Source organism: Danio rerio, chromosome 13 (assembly GCF_052040795.2).
Source record: "Danio rerio strain M-AB ecotype USA chromosome 13, GRCz13ab, whole genome shotgun sequence".
Taxonomy (NCBI): Eukaryota; Metazoa; Chordata; class Actinopteri; order Cypriniformes; family Danionidae; genus Danio; species Danio rerio.
The window spans coordinates 10,999,384-11,011,386 of record NC_141033.1 but is presented as its reverse complement, the minus strand read 5'-3'; the positions used below and the strand labels follow the sequence as shown (position 1 = coordinate 11,011,386).

Genomic DNA, 12,003 nt, shown 5'->3' with positions numbered 1-12,003 from the left:
CAGAGAAAAATGGGTTTGGGCATCCAGGGCATGCATCAGTGCCTAGAGCTTGTGAATGCTCACCCTATACTGACACTAAGGAGAAGAAAATGTTGAATTATTCTCAAAATGATATATTCACAAAATTATTCTTGTAGCTTGACAATAGCAAGAATGTTTTAGCCATTTTTATGAATGAGGGAGCTCTAAATTATAAATTAAATCTAAAAAATCTTATTTTAGGGCAACACAGTGAGTAGCGATGTCACCTCACAGCAAGATGGTTGCTAGTTCGAGCCTTGGCTGGCTCAGTTGGCATTTCTGTGTGGAGATTGCATGTTCTTTCCGTGTTCACATGGGTTTCCTGCGGGAGCTCCAGTTTTCCACAAAAATCCAAAGACATGTACTATAGGTGAATTGAATGAACTAAATTGTATGTAGTGTATGTGTGTGTGAATGCGAGTGTATGGATGTTTCCCAGCGATAGGTTGCAGCTGAAAGGGCATCCGCTGAGTAAAACATGCTGGATAAGTTGGGGATTCATTCCACTGTGGCAAACCCCTGATTGATAAAAATTAACGAAGCCAAAAAGAAAACGAATGACTGAATATCTTATTTTGAGTTTACAAACAAAGGTCTCAGGGGTCTGAAACAACATGAGGGTGAGTAGTTAATAACAATTTTTATTTTTGGGTGAACTAACCCTTTAACTTATTAGCCTAAACAAAAAATCATGATTTCCATCAAAACATTAAGGCAGGGGTGCTCAACCTGTTCTTGTAGATCTACCTTCCTGCATAGTTCAGCTTCTACCCTGACCGAACACACCTGAACCAATTAACTAGGACCTGAACAGCACTTGATAATTACAGGCAGGTGTGTTTGATGTGGGTTGCAACTGAAATCTGTAGGAAGGTCGATCTCCAGGAACAGGGTTGGCCACCCCTGCATTAAGGCGTAACTCTTTTCAGTGCTTATAACAGGGATGTCCAAGCTCGGTCCTTGAGGGTCAGTGTCCTGCTGAGTTAAGCTGCAACTTGCTTCAACACACCTGCAAGGAAGTCTCTAGTATGTCTTGTACGCTTGATTAGATCGTTCAGGTGTGTTTGATTAGGGTTGGAGCTAAACTCTCTAGGACACTGGCCCTACAGGACCAAGTTTGGACACCCCTGGCTTATAACATCTAAAAATGTTTTTTGATCACAAAATCTTCATATTAAAACAAATTCTGAAGGTTTTAAGCGACACTAAAGACCTGAGTAATTGTTTCTATCAATTCGTATTTTCTATCACATGAATAAATTAGATTTTAAAATACAATAAAAAAAAATAAAATAAAACTTTTAAACAAAATTATTCTCTCACTATATCACAGTTTTTTTTTTTTAGGATTTATTTAGAATCAAATGAATGTAGTCTACTTTGGTTGGTAAAAGGAACATCCTTCATTAAAAATCATAGTACCACTGGACTGACAGACTATATTTCCAGAGCATAAATTGTAACTCAAAATGCTCAGGATGACTACAAATAATGCTTTTTTTCATAACATTTCAAGCCATTTGAGGTGACAGAGGCATAAACGGTGCAAGACAACTTACGTGATCATGAGAAATAACAGTGATACTTTCATCGGCAAGAAACTTACTTGTTTAAAAGAGCAAGAGCTGTATTGTTGACAAATAACATATTGGACAGATTGAAGGAGCCAAAAGCTTTCGTCATGGCCTCCACCTCCTGGATATCCTTTAGATTTCCCTCATCAGCGAGACCCTGAACCAGTCGAGTGATGGCCAATTGACTGGGCATCTGGTCAGCCTTTAACATATCCCGAAGAACCTGCACAGCATCTAAGACCAGGAGGAGATTGTGTGGTCAAGTTTAACAGAAGTAAACCCGGGAAGAAACCTTGGTGTACTCAAGTCCAACTCACCTTTCATCTGGCATTTCTTCACATGAGAGATTATGAGTAGGTTGTTGGCCACGTCACTTAAAATGAATGACGGAATATGACCGACAGCACTGAGAAGACAAAAAGAAGAGGAGTTTTAGTTGAACCCAACTGTAGTTTGAGAACTGTAGTCGTGTCTATGAATAAAACATGTTGTTGTTATATATGGGTGTTGATGCTGAGAGCCATTTCTTCACTGTGGACATCGTGAAATTGTGTGCATGCATGTGTGTGAGACTCAATAAATCCTACAAATCTGGATGCTCCCTCGACCGTCCGTTTTCGTCACTTAAACCTCAATCAAAGTCTTCTTTTTTTATAACCCTCACTGACCAGATTAATCCGGTCGCCCCAATTGAGCATCAGCCGCCGTTTCTTATCTCCAGCGTGAGCCGCCAACAGTCGCTCATATACGGCAGATTGGCCCAGCGACCAGAGTCAGAGTTATTCTTATCAATCCTAAGAAAATCCTTGTGTCCTTTTCCTTACTCTCGCCTGGTCCTCTAAGTGCTGGACAATCCCATCTCTCTCTTCTCTCTTCCATCCCCAATCCTCTTAATCTGGTCTTAAAGAAGCTGCTGGCCAAACCAATGTAGAGCCAAACATCTGCTTGCATTCTACCACACACACCTTTTAAGTAATAAACAACAAACATGGTTTTATTATACTGAAACAATTATTTAGATATATTTTGAGATTTTAGTCTATATAGCAGGCTTGCTGTTAGATCTTGGTGTGGTATGATGCTGATAATTTGTGCTATACAGAAGCAGAAAATTATTGGCCATCCTTTTTTCAATAGTGATAAAGTGATGCTTAATGCAGAGATTTTTTCTCAAAATAATTTTAAACATAATAGTTTTAATAACAAATTTCCATTAACTAATTAGAAACGTTTTTTCTTTGCTACGATGACAGTACGAGATATCGTTACTTATTTTGCGAGATTCTACCATTTAGCTTAAAGGATCATAAAACCCCCACAAAACATGAGGAGACTGGGGATCAGGCACGTGCACACATAGGGCTCAACCAGTGCAGTGCACATGCCCTTTTTAGTCTTGGATAGAAAGTGCCCTTCCAAAATGATCCAAAGTGCCCTCGCGACACACCCTCCCTCCCCTCCTTCAGTAGGCGTGCGACAACACCGCTCGAGAATTTAGCTGATTTCTGCAGATTTTTAGCCCATTATTAATTCTGTTTTTTAACTTGAGTAAATGTGTAAATCTGAATTTATTTAGTTTTTATTCAGTAATTTATTTCTTTTTATTTAATATATTAAGGGTTTAGTTATAATACTCCGCTGGATACTCCCAAAATAATTCCGCAGAAATCCGCAGATTTTTTACCAAAATTCTCCGCAGAAATAGCAAAAAACATCCGTAGATTCCGTCTGGCCCTGGCTATGGTGCGTTAATATTAATATACAAAAGTTTAATATTAGCCCATCTGAAAAAAAGCATAGGGAAAAGAGTGTGTGGCTTTTGGGGAAAAAGTGTAATCTAGTGTTTTATAAATGCTTCATATTAAGAGCTGTAAAAAAAAGACTAGTAAGAGTAAGAGACAGCTGACATTTATAGACAACTGTGATGCTGACAGAGTTCATGCCTTTTATACATAATATCTTCCTTAGAACGCAACTTACAATACATTGTCTATCTGTAATTAGGTCTGGGCAATATGGCAAAAAAAAGTTTGACCGATTCACGATTACGATTTTTTTTAATTGTGTAACTAGTAAATTTAAACATTACAACAACATGACTGAAGTAACATTCGCTTTATAAGTAACTTGAAAAACCATCTGGTTAAGGAACTCTATTTTTAATGGCCATGCCATACATAAATTGGTCAACAAGGTGTAAATAAATGTTAAACTAATTCACGAGTTAAATATCGTTGCAGAAGATTTAAAAAAAAAATATATATATATGTGTAAATAATGCAGTTGCAGGAAAACAGAGGTATTTTTTGCAAGTTTTGCTGAGCCTGGGAAAGGTCAGCTGTCAGCTCGGCTTCGACTTTGTCTTCTTCTGATTGAATGACAGGTTGTAATACTGCTGCCAATTTCTTAAAAAGTTACAGTGGAAGTAAAGGACTGAACATGGAAACTGTAAAGCCTAATTTAACCCAATGCGTAAGGTTGTGGACGTATAGCAGGAGCAAATACATGCACCAGATGTGTGTCTATTATAAAATAACATATTCATTCTATTTATCTTTTTTCCCCCCTTTTAAAAACTGATCATTTGATGTGCTTTGCACCACTCTCTGTATTATGCTGCCTGACTGGGTTTCAACTAGGTCCGCTAAATGACGTCATGGGGGTGGGTACTTCACTTTTCACAGCTACAGGCTTAGCTACTCATGTCTGCTCGTGTTCAAACCAAACAAAGATCAGTGTGGTTCAAACTAAGATGGGCGCGGTTTTTCACATGGCAGGTTTTTACGTCCTTCATACATTTTGAGAGATCGAGATTATCGACTTGATAAGGAAATATGTCTTGACAATCCACACAGACGTGACTTAGTAAAGCGTGAAGTCATGTAGGATTTTACTTGTTGCATTAGTCTGAATGTAAATGCCCTCGTCAGGCAGTGATGGAGTAACGAAGCACGTTTGATGCAAGGGTATTAACAAAAGAAAAATACACAACTTAAGACACTTAAATGCTTGTATTTGTTGTATTTGCACTAGCTCTGCGATGCATGCCCACAACTTCATGCATTACGTTAAATTAGGCTGTCCAGTCTCTGTGTTCAGTCCGTCACTACCATGATTGAAACCCAGACAGGCAGTCAGGCAGAGTAATACAGAGATTGAACCAAAGCGCATTGGTGCAATTATATAATGTATTTATTATTTTCATAAAAATATGATACCTCGATTTAATATAAAATTAAATTGTCTTAAAATTTATTTTCGAGTCAATCGTAAAAAAAAAAAAAAAAAAAAAAAAAAAAAAAATCTGTAAGTGTTAGAAAATATTTCCATTTTGCAGTCAGGGTGCTTCTGTGCATGAGTTTCTTCAAAACTGAATGAACACAGCCGCACACATGGCACTTATGCATTTATTTCTTTACAAAACAGCCTTTCCAATTCAATAATTGGCCTATAACGTCAATGTGTTAGGAATAATAATTATAAAGTCACAATGTTTGATATATTCACCAATCCCAATTTTCGAATTTGATGCTTGAAGCTACAGCTTAATTTAGGCCCTGCGTACATGCATTAAAAGTCAATGAACAGTGAGATAACACAGAGTGCAATAGCAACAGTATTGTGTGATAGCACTGTACAGAACCTTCCTGGAAGCACGCACATGATTAAAGGGGCGATGGGTTTCTTTCATGAGGACATATCATCTGAAGTATAATATGACCCAGTAAACCCTCTGAGCTTTATGGATAAATCAAAGATCCCCAGCGCAAGCACTAATACAATGCAAAGATCTATTACTAATCGACAAAGGCCTGTTATTATTGCATCTTGTCGAGCTCTTCTGAGAACTCAAGAGATTATCTAGTAACGTTGAAAAAGCTTAAATCATAAGACTGCTCGCTTCGCATGTATGCATGTGTGTGTGTGTTCAGCTAGTAGGAGCTTATCTGCGTTCATCCGTTTCAACTCAAGAAGATTTCTTGATATGGCACAAAATGAGTATAATGGCTACCGCCGGTGACCTTAAAACCTGTAACTTGGCAGGCCACATTTTGAACATCTTTACCATGCAAAGACAGAGATATTGAATGCCATGACAGACTTACATGTCCTTGACAGAGATGGCATCCTCTATGTTGCCTTTAGCCAGCAGTGCTTTAATGATGGCATCATATATAGCAGGGCCCGGGACAATTCCTTTGCTATCCACTTCCTTCAGGATATCAAAGGCCTCTGAGGGTCAGAAACAAGTGTTGAAGAGTTTACACTTTACTTATTGAATGAAATCACTTGAGTTTATTTGATCAACCTTGTCTAATTGCTGATGAAAAGTCATTTAAAATAATTAATAGAGAGATTTATAAAAAGAAATATATACATTTTCAACCTGTGTAGCTGCTGCTTTAAAATTATTGAATATATTCACTACATTTTGTGAAGTTATGAGCATCCAATGAGGAGACTTTATATTACACTTTTACATTGCTCGATCACAGCCATTAAAATACTGAATTTCAATGATTTTTTGTAATGATTTCTGACCAAGGGAGTTGGTTTATTTGGAGAGTTAACTGTAGAGACTAATAGAAATCCTGCATTGTAATTAGCAGAAGCATAGCATGGGAATTTTATTGGGAACAAAGACCTTGCTATTGGACCTTGATCTTGTCATTGGTAAGCCTTGTGCTGCAGCTTTTTATTTGGGTTTTGTGTTTAAATAATTTATGTGCGTTTTCTATCTCCCCGAATTGACGGTGCCTGTAAGTTCATGAGCTGAGATGAGGAAACTCCTTCCTGCAAGTAAATATCCAATCACTATGTTCTGTAGTTAGGGGGTGCTTAACCATCATTCCACACATTAACATGGCGAGCAGCGGTGAAGCGAGGTTGAGGCAACAGTATAAGGAAGCACCGGCGAAGTGAGGCAACAGTACGAGAAAGTTCCAGGGTCTTTCAAATCTGCGGTGTGAGGACATTTCGGTTTTGCCGGTAAGTATAATGCCAATAAAAGAAAAACCGGTGAACAAAAAATAACTGTGTGCAAGCATTGTTTTACAGGTATAACCATTACTGCACATCTGCAGCGTCATCACCCAGCAATATCACTGTCTGAAGGCAGGATAGCAAAGAAGGTAATAAAGTCATCCAAATAGCAACAATCCCTCGCTGAATCTTTCAAGCAATCATACCCAACTGGTTCCAAGAGACACAAAAATAACAAAGGCAGTGCGGGTGTTTATTGCTAAAGATTTGCAGCCATTTTCGGTGATTGGAGATGTGGGCTTAAGTTACTTAAGTACAAATATGTTTATTTGAAATGGCCAATTTATCTTTATTAACTTCACATGTATGTTTATTTTCAAAATGTAGGAATTTGTGTTACCCAGTTTGTACATGGGCTACCAGCGGCTGAGAGATTTCAGTGTTCATTTTTTTTTTTACATACAATACCCAAGGAACTAGTGTACTTTTATTGGCTTTTAAGTAAAACAAAATGAGTATTGCAATAAATCGTTTTTATTTGTTTTCTCCTTAACCTCTTACTGTTCCTATTGCCTGTAGAATAAAAAAACAAGTGTCAAGCCATGAGAACCAAACCTAAAACCGTGTTAAAAAACCGAGGTATGTATTGAACCGTGGGCTAACTGTATTGTTGCATCCCTAGTAGGGACAGAGAAGCTCAGAGAGGTTAAGAGGTGCATCGGCATTCAGACACTTAACCACTTAAACTCTGCTGCTATTTTGGGATTTCCGCCTGGATTTTGCCTACCCAAATTTAAAAGCTTCCCAAATCCACATGCAGAGGTGTAAATGCAAAAATTTGGTATAATTTTAAAGAAAACCCTTTGAATTTTCATAAAACACAATTGAAAGTGTTTAAAATAACTGTATATGTTGTCTGTGTTATAATGAACACCTAAAAAAAGAGGAGCTTTTTGTATTTTTTTTTATAAACTCAAATTTGAAAGTGTACCTTTTAGGTTCTGTGTGGTCTAGCGTGCTGTAATTAATTTTGGCGGTTCATGCACATGTCTGTAATCATAGGAAAAAAGAAAAAGGTCTCTGCCATAATCTATGCAAAAGTTATTGCATTCCAACTGATGAGAGGTGCTGTACAAGCCACAGAGACCGATCCTTGTTTACATATTTCACTATTCTTTTGTTTGATCAAACATAATTCACTGTGTTTGGACCACGTCAGACATATAAAAGGATTACTTATGCACATCACCTCAAAAACAGAGGAGAATGGCCCTGAAGCACACAGCATAAGGTAAGAGATGACAGCTGTCTGTGCTATCTGGGGCTGCTTATTGATCATGAATGTATTGTTTACATTTCTGCGTCATGGAAACACCACAATTCATTCAACAACTGTTTGGCATATGAATATAATTCAGTAAAAAGAACTGTATGAGCACCGGCAAGAGCTTTCATTTGAGCTATTACTTGTACATGTGTCATATAAAAAATATGAAAATGAACCAATGTAAAATACCCAGCTCGGGTATCCAAAATACTGTGTATTTAAGTGTAAACACCTTTTATACAGTGGATTAAAAACCAAAGTGATGTGCATATGTGCATAAAATATAGATTCTACACTTTCAAACGCCACCACTTAAGGGGGTCTGGTGCAACGCTAGCCCTTTAAATCTGAAAGCAAAAGTCGATGACGTCACGGACCCGGCAGAGTTTAAGTGGGTAAAAACTAATCAAAGTAACATAAAATGGATCCTGAAATGCATGAGCAGTCAGTGAAGAGAAGATAAAACCGTGGTGATGTGTTCGTATTTGCATGTGCCGGTTAAAACTCACGCAGCTGCATTTTGAAAGAGTTGCTTTTGAGAAATAGGGGACTGACTCACCCCAAAATAAAGTGCATTACAGTAGTCCACGCAGGTGATTACAAAGGCATGGATTACTGTTTCAAAGTGCTTGCGTGATAGAATGTGCTTAATTTCTCTCTATATAATGTATTGTTCAAGCAACCAAAAGAATAAATAAATGAATACCAATGAAAAGTCTCAGAAAAAGCTTTAGTTGTATTCTTAACTGAAACAGGGCAGGCTATAAAATGGTAAAACAGCAAAAAACTAATTGAGGTGGAAGCGACAAACTGCAAGCCTTGAATGCCACTGTTTTGTTGCACACCAGATTCTAGATTTACATTTTTAAGACTAACATACAGACACTAAAATCTAAAAAAATATTTGGATTTCACTAAGACTTTAAAGGTCTGTGGTTTCCTATTTTTGTGAATGTGTTCATCTGTACCAAATTCATCTAGTCTCCATTAAAATCATACTTAGAATTTAGGCATTAAAGAACTAACCTTGAGCTTCGCCTTTCTTACAGAGGGACTGCAGTTTGAGACGGATTGTGGCATTAAGACGGGAACGATCATCAGTCTTTTTTGCCACAGCGCTTGATGCTTCTTTCTCTGGGACCACCTCGGACTGACCTTTGTCATCCTCAAACCACACCTAAAAATGTAGCAAAAAACATAATCAAAAAAGGTAATCAAATTCTGAACTTTAACTTAATTATCTGACCAAGGCAGGGTCCAAATGTTGATGTTTTGAGCTGTATAAAAAGGGTGGGCTTCAATCTGATACCAAGTAAATACTCGGCCAGTATCACTGATATGGACACTAATCTCTTAAGCATTTAAAAACATGCACTTGAGCCAGCATGTATGTTTCTGTAAAGTAAAGCAGTGCACAATTACTTACGGTGCATGCAGTATCAATACTCTAAATCAGAACACTCTGATGGAAGTCGCACACCGTGCCCTGACGTAAAATTAATATAAACTTAGATAAACTTAAAATTAAGGAGAAAATAAACATTGTTTTATTCTCATTAGGAAACAAAGTGGCCAATCAAAGTTGCCCGAGTTGTGCATATTAATGATCCCGTATGCAACATATCAGTGTGTTTTGGCTGCTGAACTCGGCTGCTCGTCACATCCTGCTGATGTAGAAAGGGTCTTAAAATATAAGCAAATGTTGAGGGTATGCTAATGGATGATTCTGTGAGCAATGCAACAGTCTGCATTGTGTTCTGATATGCCTATTTTTCACCTGGATTTAACATAAAGAATTTACATTAGTATGAAACAATATCATATGAAGCTCTTGGTATGGCCATTTCTTTGTACTAAACACTTATGATTCAGCTTTGCCAGGGTATAGCGAGATTTTCTTTATAGGGCACCTTTAAGATTAATCTGCCCACACCTACTGAACATTGACTTGGTTCTTTTACCTTCGGCACCTCAAATGGCACCTCCTGGTTATTGCTTTTAAGGATTTCAGCAAGCAGACGCAAGGTCCTCTCTCTCGGAGCCAAATTTTCCTCCTGCATTTTCATCCAGATCGCTTCAGCCTTACGCCAGTCATTGGTCTCCTCTGACAACAACAACAACAAGTTCATGTAAAGTTGTTACACTCATCTATTATAATTTCAGCTCCAACACACAAGACTTACTGCAGAGTCGGAACAAGTAGTGGTACATTTCATCTCGGTCACACTCGAACAGCTTCACAGTCATGTCCACCAAGTTCTCAAGCGGCTCCATCTGTGGACAGAGAGATTTAAACACTGATACACACTTTATTGATCTTTAGCAAATCAGACAAAAGCAGAGACAGACATACTGACCTGTTGGGCCGCGATGCATTTCTCTGCAAACCACTGCAGACGGTTTGATCGTGCCCTTAGACCAGGAGTCTGACCATTGGTAGAGAAAAAAACAAAACAAAACAATTTATGAGACCACAAAAATAATGAATTTAAGCCTTATATCATATCTGTAATGATGAAGTGTTATGGCAGAGATTGGATTCAAGAGTAATACGAAGATAATTGAAGGAGTAAACAATGTAACTGGCAAAGTATTCGAGACGGGTGGCAAACAATACATGGTGTAAATAAATAAAGGGTCAAAACTCAGCAAGACAAGGAAAACCCTTCGTAAAGCTCACTATAGTTAAACAAGACTCAGCACTGGTTGTGTGTGTGAATGGTGTATATATGGTCAATGTAATCAGTGATGAGGAACTTCAGTTGTGTGTAAAATTAGGGTGAACTTGAAACTGGTGTGTGAGTGCAGATCATGACGGGGTTTGTAGTTCGGGTAAATGACATGGACTGTTCTCAAGCAAACAGTAAGGGCTATGTTGCTGGCGATCACAACAACTATAAATCAAAACACAAAAAATAACAACACATAAAAATCAACACACACATTGCCAACAGATAAAAAATATTAAATAATTACAAACAATAATAATAAAATTTAACTAATCAAATAAAAAAGGTGGTGGTATTGCTATTGTAATAAAAACAAATCAAATATAACTAAAACCAGACAACACACACACAAATACACACACACACACACACACACACACACACACACAAATACACACACACACAAATACACAAATACACACACACACACACACATAGTTGGATGTCTGCATTCACACCGTCTCTTGTTGGAGGATGTTGTAGCATCAGCATCCAGCACAGAATTACTCTGCAAATCAGCCTCCAGGCCAAGTTCAAGCCTTCCTCAAGCCTAATCTGCTTAGCAAATAAGACCAAAATTGAAGCGCTACACAGACACCGTCTTTTTTTTTTCCTGTTGCAGCCCTGGGTCCTGATGCATAAAGCCCTGAGGGGCAAATCTTCCCTTAAGTAAATCCAGGATGATGAGCACCCCCACCCCTCCAATCCCCCTATAAAGAACAAATCAACACGCACACACACACCCATCTGACCCAAACACACATGCACACGCACGTACACACAGCCAAAACTCAAAAGAACAAACTAGGTCAGATGATTAAGAAAATCTGGTGTCTACAAATGCAACCAAACTGACTTCATTTGAAATTTACGTTTTATTCATAAATTTTAGAATTTGACATTTCTGTTGGTGAATTTTAAGAATTTATTTTGTTTCAGCTTGTATTTTATTAATGAATAGGCATGTCACTATTTATTTATTTATTTAATTATCATTTTATTACAAAATAAGAAAATATATTATATATATATATATATATATATATATATATATATATATATATATATATATATATATATATATATATATATATATATTAAGTATGTGTGTGCGTGTGTGTTTTTAAAGCACAAAATACATATTAAAGATATTTATTTAATTATGAGATTAAAAGTCAAATATGACAAGGTATGTTAAACTTACAAATGACCTAAAACTTAAATCAGAAATTAAAACATATAAAGCTTTTTATGTAAAATATATATATATAAATACTTTTTATTGGCTTTTATTTTTAATATGCAAACTAGCTTCCAGAAAACATACATTTTTAAATACTTAATATAAAACATTTTCACCCCAGTGAAA

The 12,003-nt window shown here is 37.1% G+C and overlaps 1 protein-coding gene across 3 annotated transcripts in view; it reads right to left on the bottom strand.

The window, feature by feature from the left end:
* The window catches only part of lrpprc (leucine-rich pentatricopeptide repeat containing), a 121,465-nt gene that overhangs the window by 24,696 nt on the left and 84,766 nt on the right, over positions 1–12,003 (bottom strand). Inside the window, 7 exon segments of one of the 3 annotated variants that reach the window (NM_001142592.1) lie at positions 1,628–1,829; positions 1,913–2,001; positions 5,702–5,828; positions 8,932–9,082; positions 9,867–10,009; positions 10,089–10,179; positions 10,263–10,331. In NM_001142592.1, the coding sequence (NP_001136064.1) occupies positions 1,628–1,829; positions 1,913–2,001; positions 5,702–5,828; positions 8,932–9,082; positions 9,867–10,009; positions 10,089–10,179; positions 10,263–10,331 (872 nt within the window). 3 annotated transcript variants of the gene reach the window in all.